Raw genomic sequence first — 21,593 nt, forward strand, 5'->3', positions numbered from 1 at the left:
TTTAGATAACGTCATCAATGCCGAAGGGATTGGCGGACACTGGGATGGAAGTGGCTGGGACTGCAATGCCAACTGTGATGGGAAAGACGTTTGAGGATACACCATTGTTGTGTAGAGAGTCAACAGCGGGTATGCATCACTCTTCAAAGAATGGAGAAGAAGTACCAGTATCTCATGTAAGATCTTTCAAGATGAGGAAAGATGATAACACTCCCATTAAAAGGTTGAATAATACAGCGTTGGTAACCCCTCCGGATACACCGATTGAAGTGGCGGCTCAGCTCGAGAACACATGATCAAGGTCAGCTTCCCCAATTGCTGTTTTGGATAAAAGTAGAAACTGATGACGTACGTTCTACTTCACATGAGCAGTCAACTTGGAGGAATAGACGGTGTCTTGCTCTAGAACAAGGAGCATTGAAAGATTTAGGCGTTTGCATTCTCCGGATGGCTATTCAAGAACTAGCCAGTAACGGTCGCAACAGTTAGCTGATTTTCTGATATATCCCAGAATGGAAAAACATTTTTCTGTATCTGCCATAAAGGGGTACAGGGAGGCACTACCTTTGGTTCTGCAAATGGATGGTGTAGACATTTCCTCTTCATGGGAAGTGGCTATGTTAATGAAGAGTTTTGAGCAGTCCTGTTTGACTAAGGAACTAAAGGCTCCTGATTGAGATTTAACCATGGTATATTGCTAGCCTTACTAAACCCCCATGTGAACCATTGGAACAAGCCACAAATAGAAGCTTTACCCTGAAAGCAGTTTTCTTGTTGGCTCTAGCATTGACCAAAAGAGTAGGGTAATTACTTAGTCTGTCATATGAGGTGAAGCATTCAAGAGGTTGGAAGTCTATCTTCAAATTTATACCAGACTATGTAGCCCACCTCGAACCACCCCTCTGACAGACAAAACTGGGTTGGAAGAGTAACTGGTGAGCTCATGGGTACAGATACCTGTAGTCCCTGGATCACAGTTTTTTTTTAAATTAATTTTACTGGATTTCCAGCTGGTGCTAGAAGATTATCCTAATGTTAAGACCTCAGGTTTGTTAGTTTGAAAAATTCAAATTGATTATAAATTTTCATATTTCTTTATTTCAAACTATGTATTCTTCTTTTTTTCAGTAAAACTATTGATAATTGAATAACTTGTGTATTTTGTTAATTGTATAGTAAGGTTTAATCACTCTAAAGATCCCCCAGTAAATTGTGGTCTGCTTAAAACAATGATTAGAGCTCGTTATTATGTAATTTCCTTTTATGGTGACAAAACTTGAAGGAACATCTTTAAATTAGATTTTTGTACATGCAACTTCCCCAGCAGATAAATACTTAGCTATAGTCTCCGACGTCCCAACAGAATTCAAAACTCGTGGCACACGCGACAGGTAGGTCAGGTGATCAGCCCATTCCCACTGCTGGGTGGCAGAACTAGGAACCATTCCCGTTTTCTAATCAGATTTTCTCTGTCGCCGGTTCCGACAACATTGTTGTTGGTTCCTCCTGCATAGATATTTTTTCTCGCTTGCTGAGGATTCTCTGGTTGACCTTTGGTGACGTATTTGATCTTTAGCTTTGGCATACGCCTTTTGTGGACCGTTTTTTGGATATTGATTTGGATTTTTCTTAAGAATGTCTGACGTTACAACCTGTGTTTAGGGGGTGTGTGAAAGAGGAATGTAAGGTGAGACTACCGAAAGCTTTGGTAGACCCTCACACTGTTTGTGTTAAATGTCGGGGGAATGTTTGTTCAGTAGCTAACCACCTGTGTACAGTGTGAAAGTCTGACTGAAATAGAATGGAAGAATTTGGCTGCATATATCAGAAAGTTGGAGAAAGATAGAGTCAGGAAGGCTTCTATCAGAAGCTCTAGTAGATCCTGCTCAATGGAGCAGGAAGTAGCTCTTAACTCTTATGTAAATTCTCCCTGCCTCTAGTATGGTTTCAGCCCCTTCCCCCCGCAGCGAACCCGTGGATTCGTCTTCGGAGATGGCTGCAATGAAAGCCTCGATCCGTAGCTTACAATCACAGCTACGAGCAATGAAGGAAAAAGGTAAGAGCAGGGATTTGTGCAGTGATGTGTGCAGTGTCCCCTAGGCCTAGACCGCTTCCAAACTCCCAAGACCAGGGGAGGAGGAAGGAATGTCGACAACCGCAAGGAGGATGTAGAGTATCCCCACGGTCAGGCGTCCCTTCGGCAGAACCTGTAGACTCTTCCCAGGCTGCCAAGGATAGCTACAGTAAAAGTCATCCTACGGAAGTGCTTTTCGGACTCCGATTCGTCTTCGCCTAGACGAGGGTGGATTCATTGTCCAAGTCTCGCCCTCTCAAGAGAACCTGGAAGCCTTCCTGGAGTGAGATGCGTTGGACTCCAGCCCTGAGCTCTTCCCGGAGTATTCTCCTTCACAGAAGAAGAGAGCTCTAAGATCTCCTGACTCTTCTCCGGGAAGGAGTTAGTTCGACGACGAAGAAGTTTCTGGTTGGCCTCCAGGAGCAGTTGTCCGCCTGGTAGGTGCGCTTTCGAAGGGCACATTCTCGAAAGAAGGATGTCTCCCTTCCGATCAAGAGCTCTGTTAAGAGAGTTTCTTCTAGCCTTCGCTCTGGCTCAAGCAAACGCCCTTCTCCTGAAAGGCACTCTTCACCAGCAAAGCCTTCGACTTCTTATGCCTCCTCTCGTCATGGATGTACGTCTTTTCCGTTCAGGCCCTCTTCTGTTCGCGAGCACCTCTCAATTTGTCTAAGCAACCTTCTAGGAGTGTGTCGTGGGGCACAAGCGCCTCTCCTGACAGGCGCCAGGAGCCTGAGAGACTCCTGGATTCAGACGTTTCCATGGCTCCCCGTGAGCAATTTGATTCTTCCAGACTACTGTGAGAGACGAGCCCCTCTCCTTGCAGATGCCAGGAGCAACATTTCTCTGGAAGTAGTAGACCCCCGTTCTCCTTCCAGGGGGGGCGCCCCTACAGGGACAGACGCTCCTCTCCTTGCAAGCACCTAGAGCCTGAGAGGCTCCCCGATCCTAGTAGTGATAGAGGGAATAGTAAACCTTACAGATGCCCTAAAACGGGACTCAAGCGCTTCTCCTAGCAGGCGCCAGGATCTTGGCAGGCGCATCTCCCCTTCCAGGCTCCCTCTTAAGGGACGCAAGCGCCTCTCCTGGCTGGCGCCGAGATCAAGGCAACCGCCTTTCTCCTTTCAGGCGCCCTCACCGTGACACAAACGCCTCTCCTGGCAGGTGCCAAAATACGTACGAGCCCTGAACTCAGTGGGCGCCCTACTCCTGTCAGGCGCACTTTCAAGGATGCAAGCGCCTCTCCTGGCTGGCGCCAGGATCCTATCAGATCCAAGGATGGTAGCAGGCTCCCTACTCCTGCTAAACTCCAGCAAGTGGAGACTAGTTCTTCTAACAGAGGCACTTGTTGGGAAGAGACTGTTTCTCCTGCCAAGAATATGGCTAGGGAGAAAAGCACTTCTCCTTCTAAGAGCCTTTCACCTGGAAAGCCCTCTTCTCCAGCAGCAGCTTTGTTGGAAGAAGTTTCTGAGGAAGAATCCCCTAAGGACGCGGGGATCTCTTGATTATAAGAGACTAGCTTCTCTCCTGCAAGTGTTCGGAGACTCTCTTCGCCCGGCTGACCCTCCTTCCCCAGGATCTTTGCTTTCAAGTACTAAGTTTATCGAAGTCCCCCTCCTTCGTCAGGATGCGCCCTACTCTCTCTCTGAGAAAAAGCAATTAAATGGTTTAGAAAGCTGGCTTCTTTCCAAGAAAGAAGCAGGGAAGACGGTTTTTCCCTGTCCACCGTCCAAGCTTGCTGGAAAACCAGGCATTTGGTTTGATACCAGAGAGTCCATGGGATTGGGACTGCCTTCTTCTGCTGATGCAGATTTCTCTCTCTCGTAGACTCTTCGAGGAGGCGCTCTCTTCTGTCTACGAAGGCTCTTGGGGGATGTGTGAAATGGACCATCTCCGCAAGGGCCTCTTTCGCTCCCTCAGAAGTCTTTAACTTTATGGATTGGGCTCTAGGAGCTCTGGCCAAGAGGGCACAGGAGCCGGACTTCATGACATGGAGGAACTAGCCAGTGTATTGTCGTGTTTAGACAAAGCGGTAATGGATGGGTCCACCGAGATTGCCTCCCTCTTCGATCTGGCATCCTTAAGAAGAGGGCGGTGTGTACAGCTCCTTCTTAACCAAGTCCGTGTCTCCTCTACAGAGATCCGCTCTTTTGTACTCGCCCCTGTCGAGTCACCTCTTCCTGCAAGAAATAGTTAAAGATATTTCGAGGTCCCTGTTTGAAAAATCCACTCAAGATCTTCTGGCTCAATCGGCTAAAAGATTGAAGCCTGCGGTTGTCCCGGTGACCAAGAGGGAGAAGGCTCCCTTCCAACAGCCCTTTAGAGGAAGGTCCGCCCCTAGATCCTCTCTTAGGAGCAGACGATCGGAGAAGAGAGGAAGGTCTTAGAGAAGACCTTTCGCTAAGAACCAGTGAGACAGCAGTCCTCCAGACGAAAGTAGGTGCCAGACTTTTAAAGTTCCACAAAGTCTGGACACAGAAAGGGGCCGATGCCTGGTCCCCTCTCTATCCTCAAGAAAGGATATCTGATCCCCTTCAGGGAAAAACCTCCCTTGATGACAACTCCAAGGGAGTTAACAGCGAAATACAAAGATCCAGTAAAGAACTAAGGCCCTTCAACATCTGGTTAGCCAAATGCTGGACAAGGAGGCAATAGAAGAAATACAAGAGCTCCATTCCCCAGGGTTTTACAACCGCCTGTTTTTTTTGGTACCAAAAACTCAGGAGGGTGGAGACCGGTCTTGGATGTGAGCGCTCTGAACTTGTTCGTGACAAAGAAGAAGTTCACAATGGAAACGACATCCTCTGTCTTAGCAGCTCTTCGTCCAGGGGGACTGGGATGGTGTCCCTGGACCTTTAGGATGCTTATTTCCACGTTCCAATCCACCCTTCCTCCAGGAAATACCTGAGGTTCGTGGTACGAGGAAAAGTATTCCAGTTTCGTGCTCTGTGCTTCGGGCTTTTCGAACGGCCCCGCAAGTGTTCACAGGCCTGATGAGAAATGTAGCACATTGGCTACAACATCTGGAAGGAGTTCGAATATCATTGTACCTAGCACGACTGGCTGATCCAGGCCCAGTCCGTAAGTTCTCTGTTTGGAGGACTTGATTTTGACTCTGAAGTTGACCCAGTCCTTAGGACTCTTAGTAAAACCTCGAGAAGTCCCAGATGATTCCCCAGCAAAGCATTTGTCTATCTGGGTATTCGGATTGGATTCTCGGGTTTTTTTCAAGTATTTCCATCCCAGGAAAGACGAGATCGCTGCTTGGAAAAAGTAGCAGCTTTCCTAGAGAAAGAAAGATATTCCGCGAGGGACTGGATGAGTCTTCTGGGGGACCCTTTCCTCGATAGAACAGTTCATTTCTCTAGGAAGGCTTCACCTAAGGCCCCTGCAATTTTACTTTACCTAAGGGAGAATTGGGATCAGAAGTCCCAAAAATTGTCAGACTCCTTCCTTCTCTCAAAGAAGATAAAGGAAAATCTACGTTGGTGGTTGAACCCACACAGGCTCAACAAAGGCGTGTCCTTTCATGCTCCGAGCCCTCGCCTAGTGTTATTTTCAGACGCCTCAGAGTCGGGCTGGGGAGCCACTCTAGGCGCGAGAGAAGTGTCAGGCACCTGGAGAGGGGAACAGGTGTCCTGGCACATCAACCTAAAGGAGTTGGCAGCAGTTCATCTGGCACTCCTCCACTTCAAGACTCAGATCTCAGGTGGTGTTGCAGGTCAACTCCGACAACACCACAGCCCTAGCTTACATCAGAGCAGGAAGGAACTAACTCATTCTCCCTTTACGAGAAAGCAAGGGAGTTACTGCTGTGGGGCCAAATAACGAAACATCACTCTCCTAACAAGGTTTATACAAGGAGAAAGGAATGTGAGGGCCGATCTTCTGAGCAGCAAAGAGCAAGTACTTCCTACGGAATGGATCCTGCATCCAGAGGTCTGCAACAGACGTGGAACCTTTGGGAAGACCGTACGTAGATCTTGTTCGCACACATTGGAACGCAAGGCTGGAAAACTAATGCTCCCCAATCTCAGACCCCAAGGGCTGGTAGCAGTGGACGGACTCCTTCTCAGTTGGTCGGGATAGATGGGTATGCTTTTCCACCATTCAAGATTCTAGGGGAATTTGAATGGTGGTGAGAAAGTTTGCAGCAGCAGAAGGAGCCAAACTAACTGATCGCCCCGTTTTGGCCAGCTCAAAACTGGTACACAGAAGTACTGGAATGGATGATAGATTTTCCGAGATCGCTTCCACTCAGGAGCGATCTTCTCAAACAGCCCCACTTCGACAGATACCACAAAAACCTCCCCGCTCTCAGTCTGACTGCCTTCAGACTATCGAAGGACTTGTCAGAGCAAGGGGTTTTTTCTCGCGGAGTTTGCAAAGGCGATTGCAAGATCAAGAAGGACCCTCTACCGTTCGAGTCTACCAGTCGAAGTGGGAGGTGTTTCGAAGATGGAGCAGAAGCTCATAAGATATCCTCTTCCAGTACCTCTGTGACAGACATAGCCGACTTCCTCCTTTACTTGAGAGAGTATTGTAACCTGGCCGTCTCCACAATTAAAGGCTATAGAAGCATGCTTTCCTCAGTCTTCAGGCATAGAGGCCTAAATATTGCAGAGGACAAAGATCTCCATGATTTAATCAGGTCCTTCGAGACCTCGAAAACTAAGAATATTAGAACCACCCAGTTGGAACCTGGATGTGGTTCTAAGATATTTAATATCCCCCAGATTTGAACCTCCTCATACAGCTTCTTTCAGAGGCCTGACCAGGAAGTCGTTGTTCTCTTCGCTTTAGCCTCAGCCAAGGAGTAAGCGAACTCCAAGCTTTAGAAGACACAGTTGGGTTCAGGAAGGACTCAGCTATCTGTTCCTTCAAGCCCCTTTTTCTCGCGAAGAACGAAAACCCTTCAAAACCTTGGCCGAGAACTTTCGAGGTTAAGGGACTTTCTTCGCTGGCAGGAAGAGAACTACGAGAGGACTCTGTGTCCAGTCAGGATCCTCAAGTTTTACCTGAGAGAGAGAAAAAAGGGGGTAACAAGGAAAGTTTATGGTGCTCTGTTAGAGATCCTAAAAGATCCATCTCTAAAAATGCTCAGGCTTTCTTTATCAAGGATGTAATCAGAGAAGCCCACTTAGCCTGTGAAGAAGAGCACCTCAAGCTCCTAAGAGTTAAAGCTCATGAGGTGAGAGCCATCGCTACCTCTTTGGCTTTCCATAAGAACTTGTCTCTACAAACTCTCGTCGAGTCTACATTCTGGAGATGCAACTCAGTGTTCGCATCACATTATTTAAGAGACATTCGAGTAACGTATGATAAGTGTTTTCTCTATTGGAGCATACGTATCTGCGGATTCGTTGCTGGGACAGGGACTGAAGCCAATCCTATTTAGTTTAGTTATGTTAGGGTTTTTAATGGTTTGTGATGTGCTTTTTAGGTTGTTTGGAAGAGGGTGCTGGAAGTGGACCCCTTTCAAATCCTAGTTTCTAACATGGTTTAGTGTGGTCAGGTGGTTGGGATTGGTTTGTTGTGCTCCTTGTAGTATCTTAGTGCCTAAAGCTCTTATCATGTAAGAGGGTTAGCCCCCGTTGTGATACGATACAGGTGAAGGCTCTGCCATGTAAGTGGGTCAGCCCCCATTGGCACGATCCAAGACAAGGCTCTGTCAAGTAAGTGGGCAAGCCCCCATTGACATGATCCAGAAGGGCTATCAGTCACAGGTCTCATCCTCTCTGAAGCTCTTGAGGCAAGCAGACTCATAGACAGTATCCATGAAGTCTTCTGCCCTTTCAGGTAGGAACCAAGGTTGTTTATTATTATACCTACAACATATGTTGTTTTGCTGTTTATTATATATATATTTGTATGTAGCTGTCTCTTGCCCTCCTCCAAGGGTGCCAATCAGCTAGGTATATATCTGCCGCCGGAGGTTGCATGTACAAAATGATGTTATGATACAATAAAGTTTTGTACCATACTTACCCGGCAGATATATACGATATAGGGCCCACCCAGCCTCCCCTCAGGAGACAGGTGAAAGAGAAAAATCTGATTAGAAAACGGGAATGGTTCCTAGTCCCGCCACCCAGCGGCGGGAATGGGCTGATCACCTGACCTACCTGTCGCGTGTGCCGTGAGTTTTGAATTCTGTCGGGACGTCGGAGACTATAGCTAAGTATATATCTGCCAGTAGTATGTACAAAACTTTATGTATCATAATATCATTTTCAACAAACTTGGAAGGCATTTATTCTTGAAGTAGTCGAGTTTATACAATTATTTTTTGTATACAGTGCTTTTATGCATTTTATGGTTATAAAATCCTCCCTAGACTATGCAGTACTTATGGTTAAAACATATCTCATTAATAAGAAAAATTCAATTTCAGAAAAGCAGAAAAGCGGTCACTAAATAGCGATGATGAAAGCCCTTCTTCCAAAAAGAAAAGGGTAAGTATGTAATATCCATTGTCCTTTTACCTACAAGGTGTGTATTTTTTTTTTTTTTTCTTCTTCTTCTTCTTCTTCTTCTTCTTCTTCTTCTTCTGTCTTGGAGTTAAACCCTTTCTTTATTTTGGCTGCCTTTGCATTTTTTAGTCCTATTAAAAAAACTAGGAATTTTGTACATAGCCAAATATCTGGTCTTAATACAGTGTATATGTGTTTTTGTGAATCACAGACATGTTTCCACCCATAGTAGTTAAAATTAGGCCAGTTTTTTTGTTATATAATTCCTTAGTCTGCAATTTTTTGTTTATTTAACCCTTCACTTTAGAATACATATAATTTAGTTGTGAGGTTTCATGATAAATGCCAAATACAGGTAAACTTTCATTAATCCAACAACTGATTGCGACTGAAAATTCTGAGTTACAGAAGGATTACATCTGAACAACATATCTGACTGATGCGCCACTTATTTAAGTTATCATGTACATCATATGAAATATGTAATTAGTTCCAACAGTTCCGACAGGATTACAAAATTACACTTACATAGATACAGTACTCAGCACATAGTACATGGTGGCTGTCTGCTGACTTTAAAGTACGTAAAAAAAAAAAAAAAAAACAAATTACTAAGGAGTAGGTTCTTAAAATAAACAAATTACAAACTAGTAGCTCTTTACTTGTGACCATGAATGGGGTGGTTGCCCATTTTGTTCTTAGCAGTTTTGGTGTGAGGTTGTGTTGACCTTCATCTCATATGGTTGAAATTTGCTTTTGTATGTGTCACATGCTCAAGCCCTGTCTTTGCTTTCAGAGCAGCATCTTGTCTTTCTCAAGCCATTTACATTTCACTGTGTAATGTTAAGCCCCAATTCCCCCCGCTTAAAAACTTGTTTGTTCATATACGGAACAAATCTTCGGTCTTAACATTAGGATAAATATTCGGCGTCAGCTGGAAACCGGTAAAGTTTAAAATAATTGTTTACGCAAGGACTATTGGCATCTGTGCTTGGTCACGAGACATGTGGGAGCCACCCACATACTCCTCATTAACTCGTGACCCCGTTTGTTATTTTCTTACCGCCTTAAAGTGGAGGACGTGCTTGCTCCGTCCTTTAAAGCCGGTTTAGTTTGCCCCCTGTTGTTTTCAAATTGTTTGTAATTCCCAGGTATGTGAACATGAAGCCTTCTCATGCTGCGAGACTTCTTGGATATCACAAGAAGCAGATAAACGCCGTTATTTATGTCGATGTTTTCTCTACGTTGAAGTACTCATCGTGTTGTAAGTTGTAGGTGAAGAAACTTAAGATACGGTTAATTCGTTACCTGTGCTTCAGAATATCCCATATTCATATGGATTGCCTGTAATCCAAAGCTTTGATGTATCTGGGTGTGCTTTGGGAAGTAATTATGACTAATTGTGCTCCTTTCCCTGCGGGGGGAGGTGTGCACAACCCCCATTTTGTTTTCGTTCCTAACGTCGTGTTGCCACCCAGGATCCCATGTGATGGATGTCCCTTTTATCCTGAAATGCACTGAATGGCGGTCGGATGCGTGGCCATCTGTAAAGAAGCAGATAGTGCAACAAGGCAGCCTTTAATGTCAGGTTCCCCCCTCATTTTGGGACCACTTGACGTGGTGAGGGGGCTCTCGACCTCAGGAATCTCTTCCCAGGTTCGAACCCAAGAGTCCCATATGACATTATATATTTTCGAGTAAACTTATGTGGACTTTTCCATTTTTTGCCAAAAATTTTTAAAAGCAAATAAATGAGAAAACATATCATGGCTTAACTTGGAGTTAAATCCGAAGCTAAATAGTGAGAACTGTGGTAGATCCATCATCTACCCGACAATGTTCGGACCGTGTCAGGCGGAAACTATTCTGTGGAGCTGGACCACGGATTCCAGGGGGGGCCTGGTTCTAGGAATAGAACTCTCGGCATTCTATCCAGTTTGCCCATAATGTGATTAGGATGGGGATAATTGTATAACATAATACTCTTAGTCCTAGCAAGCGGGTTCTGCTTACACTTGGGCCATACTAATCATGTTATGCCATCCCCTTTTGGGGCTAGGGTAGGGATGCGGACATTTGGGAGTCCTTTCTCACTTGTGCCTTTGGCAGAAGATTTAACCTTCGCGAAGGGCCAATGATATCTTTTCAAGATTTTTTTTTTTTTTTTTTTTTTTTTTTTGTAAAAACTAAAAACTCAAAATTATGAACTGTGAAATAAATTATTTGAGTACCCTGGGCCCCATGATGAAAAACTACGGCCACAGTTGATGACCATTGGCACGTCACTCCCGAATTTCCTAGGTATGCACAAGTAGTGAAAGTACTATAAAAGATACAAAGGAACACCCTGTTCCAAGTAAAGCACAGCAGAACCAGAAAACAAATAGAGTGCATATAAAAAAGAAACAAACAAACATAAATGGTAAACTCCAATATCGTAACAATGGAACCATATATGATGAACAATAATTCTGAATTAGAGACAAATATCCTCCCAGCAATACAGAAAAAAGATATAAAAATCATAATAGACAAGCAACATACATAAAACAAGGACAAAAAAAGAAACAAAAATTACCGACTTAATCCACAATTGGTACATTTTGATGACCTCTTTGGACAGATAATTGGTCAAGATTTCTAGTCCTCAAAGCTGACAACAAAATCTCAGCAGCGATGCTAGAAAAAACAAATTACTTAACATATATCCAAACACAAGACATGGAATGCAGACACATCAAGGACAAATGAATGGCTTATCCAAGTAAGCCAATAAAAAAGCAGTCCACTCCTTTTTAAGTATAACATAAATAAATAATAGTATAAAGGTAATAATCACAAGCCACGAAACATTGAATTATGTACAGGGTACAGTCCATCCTACCCAATAGCGAGCAGGAGCTTCCTTCAACAAAACTATTGCTAGACTCCCTAAAATTGAGATATAACAATATCCCACGATTTAGAAATATACTCTATTTCAAGTAGGAAAGATAAAAGTAAAAATATCAACATTGCCAAAATAAAATTTACAGGGCCAAGACTTACCATTTAAAATAAAAATTCTAGGACAAAATAGAGAAGTTCGTCCTTGTTTCCTAAACCATTACAATGTACACAGTGCTCAAGGTATGACACAAACATACAAAAGATGCCGTAATAAAGCTATATGTGCAGTCTGTGCATCAGATGACCATACCACTAATTGGAACTGTAATCAATCAAATGTAATTAGTGGACTAGCCCATCACGCAAAATCTAAGGAGTCATACCAATATAACACAGAACTTCAGTTGTTAATAAATAGGACAGGAATGTCAGTCATGGAAGCCAGACTTGAGGCTAAAAGTAAGAGGCGTTACAATCCATCCAAACCCCACCTTTTCAAATGTGACTAAAAATCAAGACATCAAACAGCATAATGCAAACAAGATAGTATAAACAGGGAAACTGGATTTCATACCAATAATACTGAAACACAAAATAAAAGTGATATTACAACAACCAATACCACCTACAATAGATGATTCAGTTAATCCATGGAAAGAACTTCCAATAGAAGAAGAATTAAATAATGTGATAATCGAACTGGCAAAAGAAAAGATTCTAGAAAGAAACCCCACCTAAGGGAAAAAAAAAGGTAAATATTGAAAATTACAATCAATCCAGAGACTCCAACTACAACCAGGAGAAACATTTTAAAAAGGATATTAAACTAACCTCATCACAAGTGGAAATACACAATTACATCAATCTCAACAAACAGCCAACATCGACAGTAAAGATCACTCTTTACAAGTTCCAATCAAATAATACTAATGAAAATCATACCATTAAACCAAACCAAAATATAACTATCACCCCCCAACCATCCACAAGACGAAATATCCCATTAACAACAACAAAACAAATAACCCCTCAAACCAACAGTCCTTATCACTACAGAAAAGGAACAAAGAAATTACAAAACCAGAAAATTTCTAAAGCTAGACAAAAACTTCTGAACCAATAATTAACATTACCAAACATGCTTCATCTTGTGGTTGTAATGAATGCTTTGTAAGTACATATAACCAACTAACTACCAAGACAGAGGACACAGTACGAAATTGTATTGACAATTTTACCAATTAAGGAGGTGCCCTTTAACACACCAACATGAGAAACGAATTATGTTCTGAATCCTTAAAATACAAAAAGGAAATTATAAAATCAAAAATAGACTTATTAATATTCAACTAGGAAAAAACAAACAACTGCAGAATCTAATAACCAACATACAAATACAAAACGATTCAAAAAAACCACAAATAAAATTCAAATGTATATAAACTACGAGATAAAGTAAAATCAGCAATCAATTTACAGAATTTAACACCAATTCCTCCCAATAATGGAATATCATCATTCAATGGAATATAAATGGTCTCTTAACCCGACTACGTCTGGGTGAATTACAAAGAATCATACGAGACCACAACCCAATGTGCATATGTCTACAACATATAGGAAGTAACCCTATAAATCCAACACTATAAAATTGCCTGTTATTCACCAAATGACGGTGGAAAAAGAAAAATTAGGCACAGCCATATACGTTCATAATAGCATTACATATGAACCTTTTGACATACCATCTATGCCATATCAAATAACATCAATTAAACTGTATATGCCTGATAAAAGTAAAATTACAATTTGTAATTTATATAACCAACCAAATTTCAATGCAAATTTCCAGTGATTTTTCTGAACTTATTAGCAAAAGTATACAGGAACACTACTTATAGTAGGAGATTTTAATGCACATAATCCATTATGGGATATTAATAACCCCACTGACACATCCGGAATCAACATAGAGAATACTATAATGAAACACAACCTGTATTGGTCTCAATGAAAAGTGAAGTTCCAACATATTTTTCAAATACACACCTAACCTTTTCTTCAATTGACATTTCATTATGTTCAAATGATGTAAGCGGAGAAATTTGAATGGAACGTCCTAGACGATTCACACAAGTGACCATTTCCCAATCATTCTGAACTACTTAAGTAATGTCAAAATATTGCCACCTACAAGATATAATATCCAAAAAGCTAACTGGGATAAATATTTCCTATACACACGAAACATACCACCATTCCACATAATGAAGATCACAATACTACATGTGAATCCTTCTCAACTTCATAATAAATGCTGCAGATAAAAGTATTCCAAAAACCAAACCACACATTCCACAAAAATCCCCTGTCCCCATGGTGGAATCCAACATAACAACATTAAGTAAAATAAAAACATATATTGAGTCGCAATCTAAACAGACTCAAAAACTCGCCTTAAATCATCACAAAATGCCCTATTATAAAATACAAAATAGTTATAACAAATAACAATTAACCATTAAACCACTATATAACAAATATACAAAAGCACATTTAGAAAAAACGGATATAGCTGAAAAAATCGCATCATGGAAGGAATATGTCTCAAACATATCTTCAAACCACATCCACAAGGGATGTCTGGCAAAAGATAAGGAAAATCAATGGAAAACATATAAGACCTCCAAGAAGTGCAAATACATTTTAAATGGAAAAATATACCATGATACTTATGAAATATCAAACATAATTGGGAAACATTTTGAAAAACATCAGTGCTTACTCCAGCCTAGATACACATTTTCAAAGTATCAGAAAACAAAAAGAAAATATAATACTCAATTTGAAACTCTTGAAGACCTGGAATATAACTATATTTTTAACATGGATGAACTAGATAATCCATCAACTCTTGTCATCATCTGCAGGATATATGAAAATATCATTTGAAATGATAGAAAAATTAGCTCCTATAGCTAAACATATTTATTAAAATTTTACAATAGTATCTGGCTAAAACGTGTCTTTCCTGATAAATGGGAAACATGCCATAATTATTCCAATAAACAAACAGGAAAGGATGCAAGTAATCCATCCAATTATAGACCGATATCTCTAACAACGTTGCCTATGCAAAATCTTAGAAAAAAATGGTTAATGCAAGATTAACGTATGTAATAACCAAAGAATCCATTTAACACCAAACACAATCTGGTTCAATAGCTGGCAGATCAACCCTAGATCCCTTAACACATTTAGAAGATCATATAAACAAAAAAGGCTTTGAACAAAAGAAATTAACAGTAGCTATATTTTTTTTTGATATAGAAAAAGCATACGACAACATGGAAACATAACATCATGCAAAAACTCCACTCAAGGGACTAAGAGGCCACTTACAATATTTATTAAGAACTTCTTAACAAACAGAACTTTTCAAGTAAGAGTAGAAAATTCCTCTCAGTAACCTATAAACTGGAAAAGAAGGAATCCCTCAAGGTAGTGTCTTGAGCTGTACATGTTTGCTTTAGCAATCAATGACATTACTATAATTTACCAAGTGTGTAAAAACAGTTTATATGTTGATGACTTTGTCATTTACTATACGAGTAGTAATCTGAGACACGCTCAGAGAGTTCTTAGTACTGCCATTTCAAATATATGTAGTTGGGCAAATTCAGTTGGATTTAAATTTTCAACTGATAAAACAAAAGCAATCGTCTTCTACAAAGACAAAAGGTGGATGAAAGAAACCAAACAATCAAACTGCATCTTTATAGCACTGAAATACAAATTTTGTCACAAAATCAAGTATCTAGGAGTAATATTTGATCAACATTTAAATTGGAAAGAGCACATCAAATACATTAAAGCCAAGGGCATCAAAGCCCTTGCCATATTAAAAAAGTTATCACACACTAATTGGGGAGCAAAGCGAGACATTTTATTAATGATATATAAGGCAACAGTCTTATCCATAATAGATTACTGCTGTCCAATATATTCATCCGCCTCAGAATCTGCATTAAATCTCTCGATGCAAGTGCACCATGAAGGCCTCAGTTGCGGTGCGATTGTGCACAGGAGGCTTTCCGATCGTCCCCAACAAAACTCACTTTTGGTGGAGGCAGGTATTTTGCCCTTAAAACATCACCGTAATTTAATAACAATACAAAGAGGTCTTTCAATGCAAGCGGGATCGTCTCCTGCAACTTACTGCTTCCAAAACTGTAATCAAGTAACAGCAGTTATAGTACAAGCTCTTTCCCAAAAAGAGCTAGATACATAATGAACATACATAATATGAATCCAATTTTTCACCCACCAATGGAATTGCCACCACCATGGATTTTAAATAGAGTAAAGATATGTACCTCCCTGTCTTACCTACTCCCACAAATGACAAGTACGGAAATGTTACCGCCAACATGCTTTGGAACACATTAGAAGAAAAGGCGACAAATTTATAATATATACAGACGGCTCCAAAAATAATGTTGGAGTAGGAGCATCTGCATATTCGAAAAATATGTTAAGTAAAAAAAGCCTACCTTCAATATCATCAGTATTTACTGCTGAAGTCACAGCCATACAGATGGCTCTAGATATGATATCTGAGGCAAAGCAAGTGTCTCTGTAATTTTCAGTGACTCACGTAGCGCTATAGATGCAATAGGACAGTATAAATCAGGAAACCAATAGTACAGGAAATTCAAATAAAATTCATCAACTCCTCCAATCAGGAATATCAATGGAAATATGTTGGATCCCAGCACACGTGGGAATAAAAGGAAATGAATATGACAGACTCTGCTGCCAAATTAGCCTGCACTATCCCTCCAACAATTTCATATGCCCCAGTGTCAGACTGGGTAAAATCAGTTAAAACATTAATTTACCAGGATTGGAAAGAAGAATGGGCCTCGGTGCCAAAAACAAACAAACAAAAACTTAAAAATAAAAAAATAAAAAACTGAAGTCTGATGCATGGAGGACATCCTCACAGAGGAAAGAGCAAAAGAGGTGATCTAGCAAGGCTACGTATAGGACACACAAGATTCTCACATGGTCACTTGATGTCAACACCACATGCTGACCCAGTGAAATGTAACAGATGTCAAATACCCATGACAGTGCAGCATTTGCTTGTTGAGTGCCCAAATTGGACCCAGCAAAGATCTATTTATCTGCGGAGTTCAGAAATGAAAAATATTCTTGCGGAAAGCAGGATTTTTTCAATTAATAAATCATAAATTTTTAAATAATACGGGTTTCTCAAATAAAGTCTATTTTTTTTTTTCTTCTTCTTCTTCTTCTTCTTCTTCTTCTTCTCAGGATTGATCCCTGAGAACCAGCCCGAGAAGAGTCTACTTGAGACTCAGAGTCTGGTAAAAACTAACACCTATTAATAATAATAATAATGTCAGGTTACTATGCCTATGAGAATAACATCAACAGCCTTGCACTTCTGCTAGGGTGCTGGCTTCGCATCAAGATACTCAGTGACATCATAAACATGGCGACCGCCATGACATCATTCACAGCTGAGGCCTACACGAAGACATGCTTCTATTTTCATTTCAAGGTACAAGAGTACTTTACAACTATGCTTTTGGTTGTTGGAGGTTTTTAATGCACATGTTTTTTGAGAGAAATTATTACAAGCATTAGGAGATGTAAGTCACATAATGGAAAAGACATAAGTCTTTCCTCTGTATCCTTCCGCTTAGGCGTCATCAAGCTTGGTGACTGGCTTTGATGCCAGTGCGTTCTCTTGCCAATCCTGGAAAATAGGGATCCTAGAGCCAAGAAGAGAAGTTTCTTCTCCATCTTCGAGCCAGGATTGTTACATCCCTATTATATATAAAGCACAAGAAGTAGTTGTAATTGTCAAACAAGTGAATGATGGAAAGTTAGTCTAGTGTGGCTGCTGTGAAGAGTTGGAAAAGGCTAGAATCAGGGACTTCATGACTGATCCTCGTGCCAAGAGGAGAAGAATATTTCTTCTTCATCTTTGAGCCAGGATTGTCACATCCTTGTAAAGTAGAAATGCCACAAAAGGTTGGGTCTCTTGATCTTGGCTGCAAGTACCATAAGCAGCCTCACGCTTCCATCAAGCGTTTTGACGTCATAGCCAAAACCGCTTGCAAATGGCGGTAGTCATGACGTCACGGCCTACTGATTCTCGATTTACTTTGCTGCCTCCAGAACCTATTACGCTTTCTGACTCATTGTTACACAGTAATGAAGAATAAACAGGATCTAGAGGTGAAAATGGCTAAGTAAGGCAAAAAGAAAAGGCGTGATTCGTCGTCTTCTTCTCTTCATAGCTAAGTTCGATGGCATCACTGAGTGTACCAGTCAAGAGTTGAAGGATGGGGAATTTTGTGGACTGATCTCGGGCAACAAGAGGAGAAGAGTGAATTCTCTTCATCTTTGAACCAGGACTGTCACAGCCCAATCAGCAAGAAAATCAAGAAGTCAGTGGCTGGTAAGCTCAAAGCAACTGGACGAAGCCGTTTACAAGAGTCTGAACGAGCGAAAGCGTCGACTGTCGCTGGGCTAGCGGATGACGTGGAGTTGCCAGTGGTGATACAAAGAGTAAGAGAGAACTACAATGCCGTTGCTGAACTTGATACATACGCCGATGCTTTACAAAATGTTTTCCATGAACTCTAGATGTCAGAGTAATGAAATATGATAAAATTGCTCTCATAGTGTATATAGGATTGCAAACAGATACCTTCTCAAATCCTACTGACTATAATATTTTCAAGATCGAGCCATCAGCAGCCATTAAAGATCAAAGGTGCCGAGGCCGTATGGTTGGACGACCATGACGCATGCAAATAGATAGCTTCTCAAATCCTACTGAATATTCGGGATTGAGCCATCGGTGGCCCATTAAAGATCAAAGATGCCGTGGCCGTATGGTCGGTCGGAAGGCCATAACGTATGCAAATAGCTACCTACCTTCTCAGATCCTACTGAATATTCGAGATCGAGCCATCAGTGCCATTAAAGATCAAAGATGCCGCGGCAGTATGGTCGAACGGCCATGACCCACCCGGACGTTTGTCAGAGGGTAGGAGTGAGTTAACGTCTCCTGTGGCTGAACACAGTGCGTTAGAACAGGAGGGAAAGAGGGAAAAAACCAAGAGTTTTTTCTGCTGCGTATGAGGAGGTGATTGATTTGATTAGTCAATTCAATAACCTTTCGGGAGCACGGAGACACCTGCCAGCATGCTTCCCCCGGGGATTGACATGGTGTTTGGTTTGAAAAAGGAGACGAAAGTGTATAACTTAAGTCGAAAGGAAGAAGTGAATGTCTTTTGTTTGCCACGTTTAGGTAGCCCAACCCTAAATAGGGCATTTGTAACCTAAGATGCTATAGCCAGGATAATTGGGTCATACCTTTTAGCCTAACAAGTGGTTTATATTCGTAGCCTATTCCAGCCAGTCCGAGTCTACTGCTACTATCTTAGTTAATCTGAGTAGTAGTTCTTAGCTTAGACTGTCCCGAACTAACTGGTTTTGGGTATGCATGTGCTGGCTTGGACCAGCTAATGGTTGCGGTTTGGCTTTCTTTGAAACCTGCATTTACTATCTTAGATTAGTCTGAGTGGTACAATTCTTAGCTTAGCCGGGTCCGCTTAGCCTAACTCATAGGTTAGGTGGTTTTCCGACATACATGTCAACTTAGCCTAACAGTGGGTTGATGACTTAACATGATCTGGTGCTTGAACATGCCCTTACTATCTTAGGTTGGGCGAATTAGTAAGGTTATAAGTATAGCCGAGCATAGACCAGTCCTAGGGCTACCATTCGAAACAACTTTTTACCACCTCAGCCTAGAAGGTTGTGGTTGTAGCCTAGCATGGATAGCCCAAACTTTTTTGAACAGCTTTACCCTAACCTAAGTCATTTAGTTTTACATTGGGCCTAGTCCATACTAGCCTAGCCTAGTTAAGTGTACATCTCGGATGGACTTAACCTACCCTAAGTGATGGAGGAGTTAGCCTAGCCTAATTAGAAGTGTTAACATAGCCTAACGTTAACCAAACCAGGGTCCTAGCCTAATCGGAAGAGTTAACATAGCCTAACCTAACCAAACCAGGGTTCTAGCCTAATTGGAAGGGTTAACATGAGCCTAAAACCTAACCAAATACCTAACCAACCAGGGTCAACCTGGTTTTGCCAACTTAAAATAACTTAGTCAATTCTTAATTGCCTATACCTACTTAGACTAGTCCAAGTGGTTGTTGGCTAAGTTAACCTGGAATCTGCAAATGGGTCTCTTCCAGACTGGTCTAGTGTCTATATTGAAGTCATGAACCTAACATAGAGGGTTCGAGCTTCAGTTGGCTAGAGCAAGGCCTTAGTACCTCCTCATATCTGGAAGGGGAAAGTGGGGAGTTTCCCATTCTTCAAGAGTGAGGTAGGATGAAGTGACGTTGGGTACAATTCTGGCTAGGTTACTCGAGAATAGCAATATAGGATTTCCCTTTGGAGGGTAGTATATTGAACATATGCCCGTATATTGTAACAGGTCACCGCATAAGGGTAAGGTGTTTTGTGGTTGGGATCTTAGTTTTCACAAAAACACTGAGCTGTTTAATAGCTCTCCTAGGGCTGAGGGCTGGCCTGAAGCATTGGATATTTTTTATGTGGCTAGGAACCAATTGTCACCTAGCAACGGACACCTGCAGCTTATTGTGGGATCCGAACTACATTATATCGATAAATTATTTTCTATCACCGGAAATAAGTTCTCTGATTCCGCGTTGGCCGAGATGGGAGTAGGACCTCAGACCACTGGTTTGGCAGATGAGTGCACAACCACTCGTCCAGAGAGGAACTCATATAATGGAAAAACCATGTAATGTCTGTCTCAGGGTTTCACCCTTTGAGGAGCCTGAGGATTCCATTTGTTGCATACTGGGAACAACCTGGAGGTTATGCAAACTCTTAGGTTCTACCTGTTCCGCCATATCCCGAACGGAAGGATGGGTTCCAGTAGTTAAGGAGGACCCAGGATGACTGACTGATAAAGTTTATCGTATCACAATCATCGCTACCAGGTTCGTGTGGGGACATTATTATTAATGGGTGAAGAGGCACCACCGATAGGTAGAATTAATATCTCAAGGTCTGGTGGTTGACCAGTTATCCCTTTCGAACTAATAATTCTCAGTTTTTGGGTGTAGAATGTCACCTCGGACATAACACGACTCCAAAGGTCGTTAGCTCATATATACAGAATGACTCTTTGGCCGTGACTGCCTGTATAGTGGATGTTCTGTCCATTAAAGCATTCAGTCAGTAGACAATGATCTGGTGGAGAGGAACAGAGGAAGATTCTCTGTAATTACATGTTTATATGCATGGTGATATACATTGAACTGTGATTGGGCATGTGAATATTGCTTCACACTGACTAATCTTCAGATGAATCAGGAGCAGTGAACTGGATGGTGCACATAAGAACTCCGATCTGATAAGTGATAACATACTCTGTATCAGAGTAGCCTTGACGGACTACCACCAGGCACCTACATCAGTCACGTTACAGGAAACTGACGTGGATGGGATCTTCCTCTGGCCTTGGTAGAGTGGGAGTACTCAATAACCAGGGTTTTGACGTTATGACTCAAAAGTAGTCTGGAACATCGGTTCCAATTGGCCCCGGAATCCGAGATAATTATTCAATGCAGCACAGGTCATGATGACAGATACATTTTTTAGTCATTCTCAGTACGGTATGAGTATGTGTAGGGACCTTCAGCAGGGCCAGCTTTGACTTGTTAAATTACTCTGTGGTTATAGAAAGAACTACGTCATCGTGAGAACAAATTAAGGTGTTAGACTAAAGGAAACAGGCCAACAGAGCGATCGGTCAAGCCTACTCCTTGTTTGTCAAGTTGTCCAATGAGTTGTACAGAGAAAACAAAAATGTCTCAGAGGCATATTGGCCTTCTGGCATTTAGAACATATCTGTTAAATTGATCATGACGGTTGGTCTGTGACCCGTATCGAAGCTCAAAATTGAGGCAATTTTAAGGTGTCTGTCTGTTCATTGAAATTTGAGAGTGGTTCTTTGTTATGAACCACTTTTCAATTTCCTGTTATATTATATATATAGTTGCCCAGAAGTCCTT

The 21,593-nt window shown here is 41.5% G+C and overlaps 1 protein-coding gene across 2 annotated transcripts in view; it reads left to right on the plus strand.

Annotated features, from left to right (window-relative positions):
- Positions 1-21,593, plus strand: part of LOC135215545 (probable ATP-dependent RNA helicase ddx56) — a 74,795-nt gene that overhangs the window by 37,826 nt on the left and 15,376 nt on the right. The window contains exon 4 of one of the 2 annotated variants that reach the window (XM_064250379.1): positions 8,466-8,526. The exons of the other annotated variant lie outside the window; for it this stretch is intronic. Within the exon in view, the coding sequence (XP_064106449.1) occupies positions 8,466-8,488 (23 nt within the window). The 3' untranslated portion in view covers positions 8,489-8,526. The remainder of the gene's footprint in view (positions 1-8,465; positions 8,527-21,593) is intronic. 2 annotated transcript variants of the gene reach the window in all.

Source organism: Macrobrachium nipponense, chromosome 5 (genome assembly GCF_015104395.2).
Source record: "Macrobrachium nipponense isolate FS-2020 chromosome 5, ASM1510439v2, whole genome shotgun sequence".
NCBI lineage: Eukaryota > Metazoa > Arthropoda > Malacostraca > Decapoda > Palaemonidae > Macrobrachium > Macrobrachium nipponense.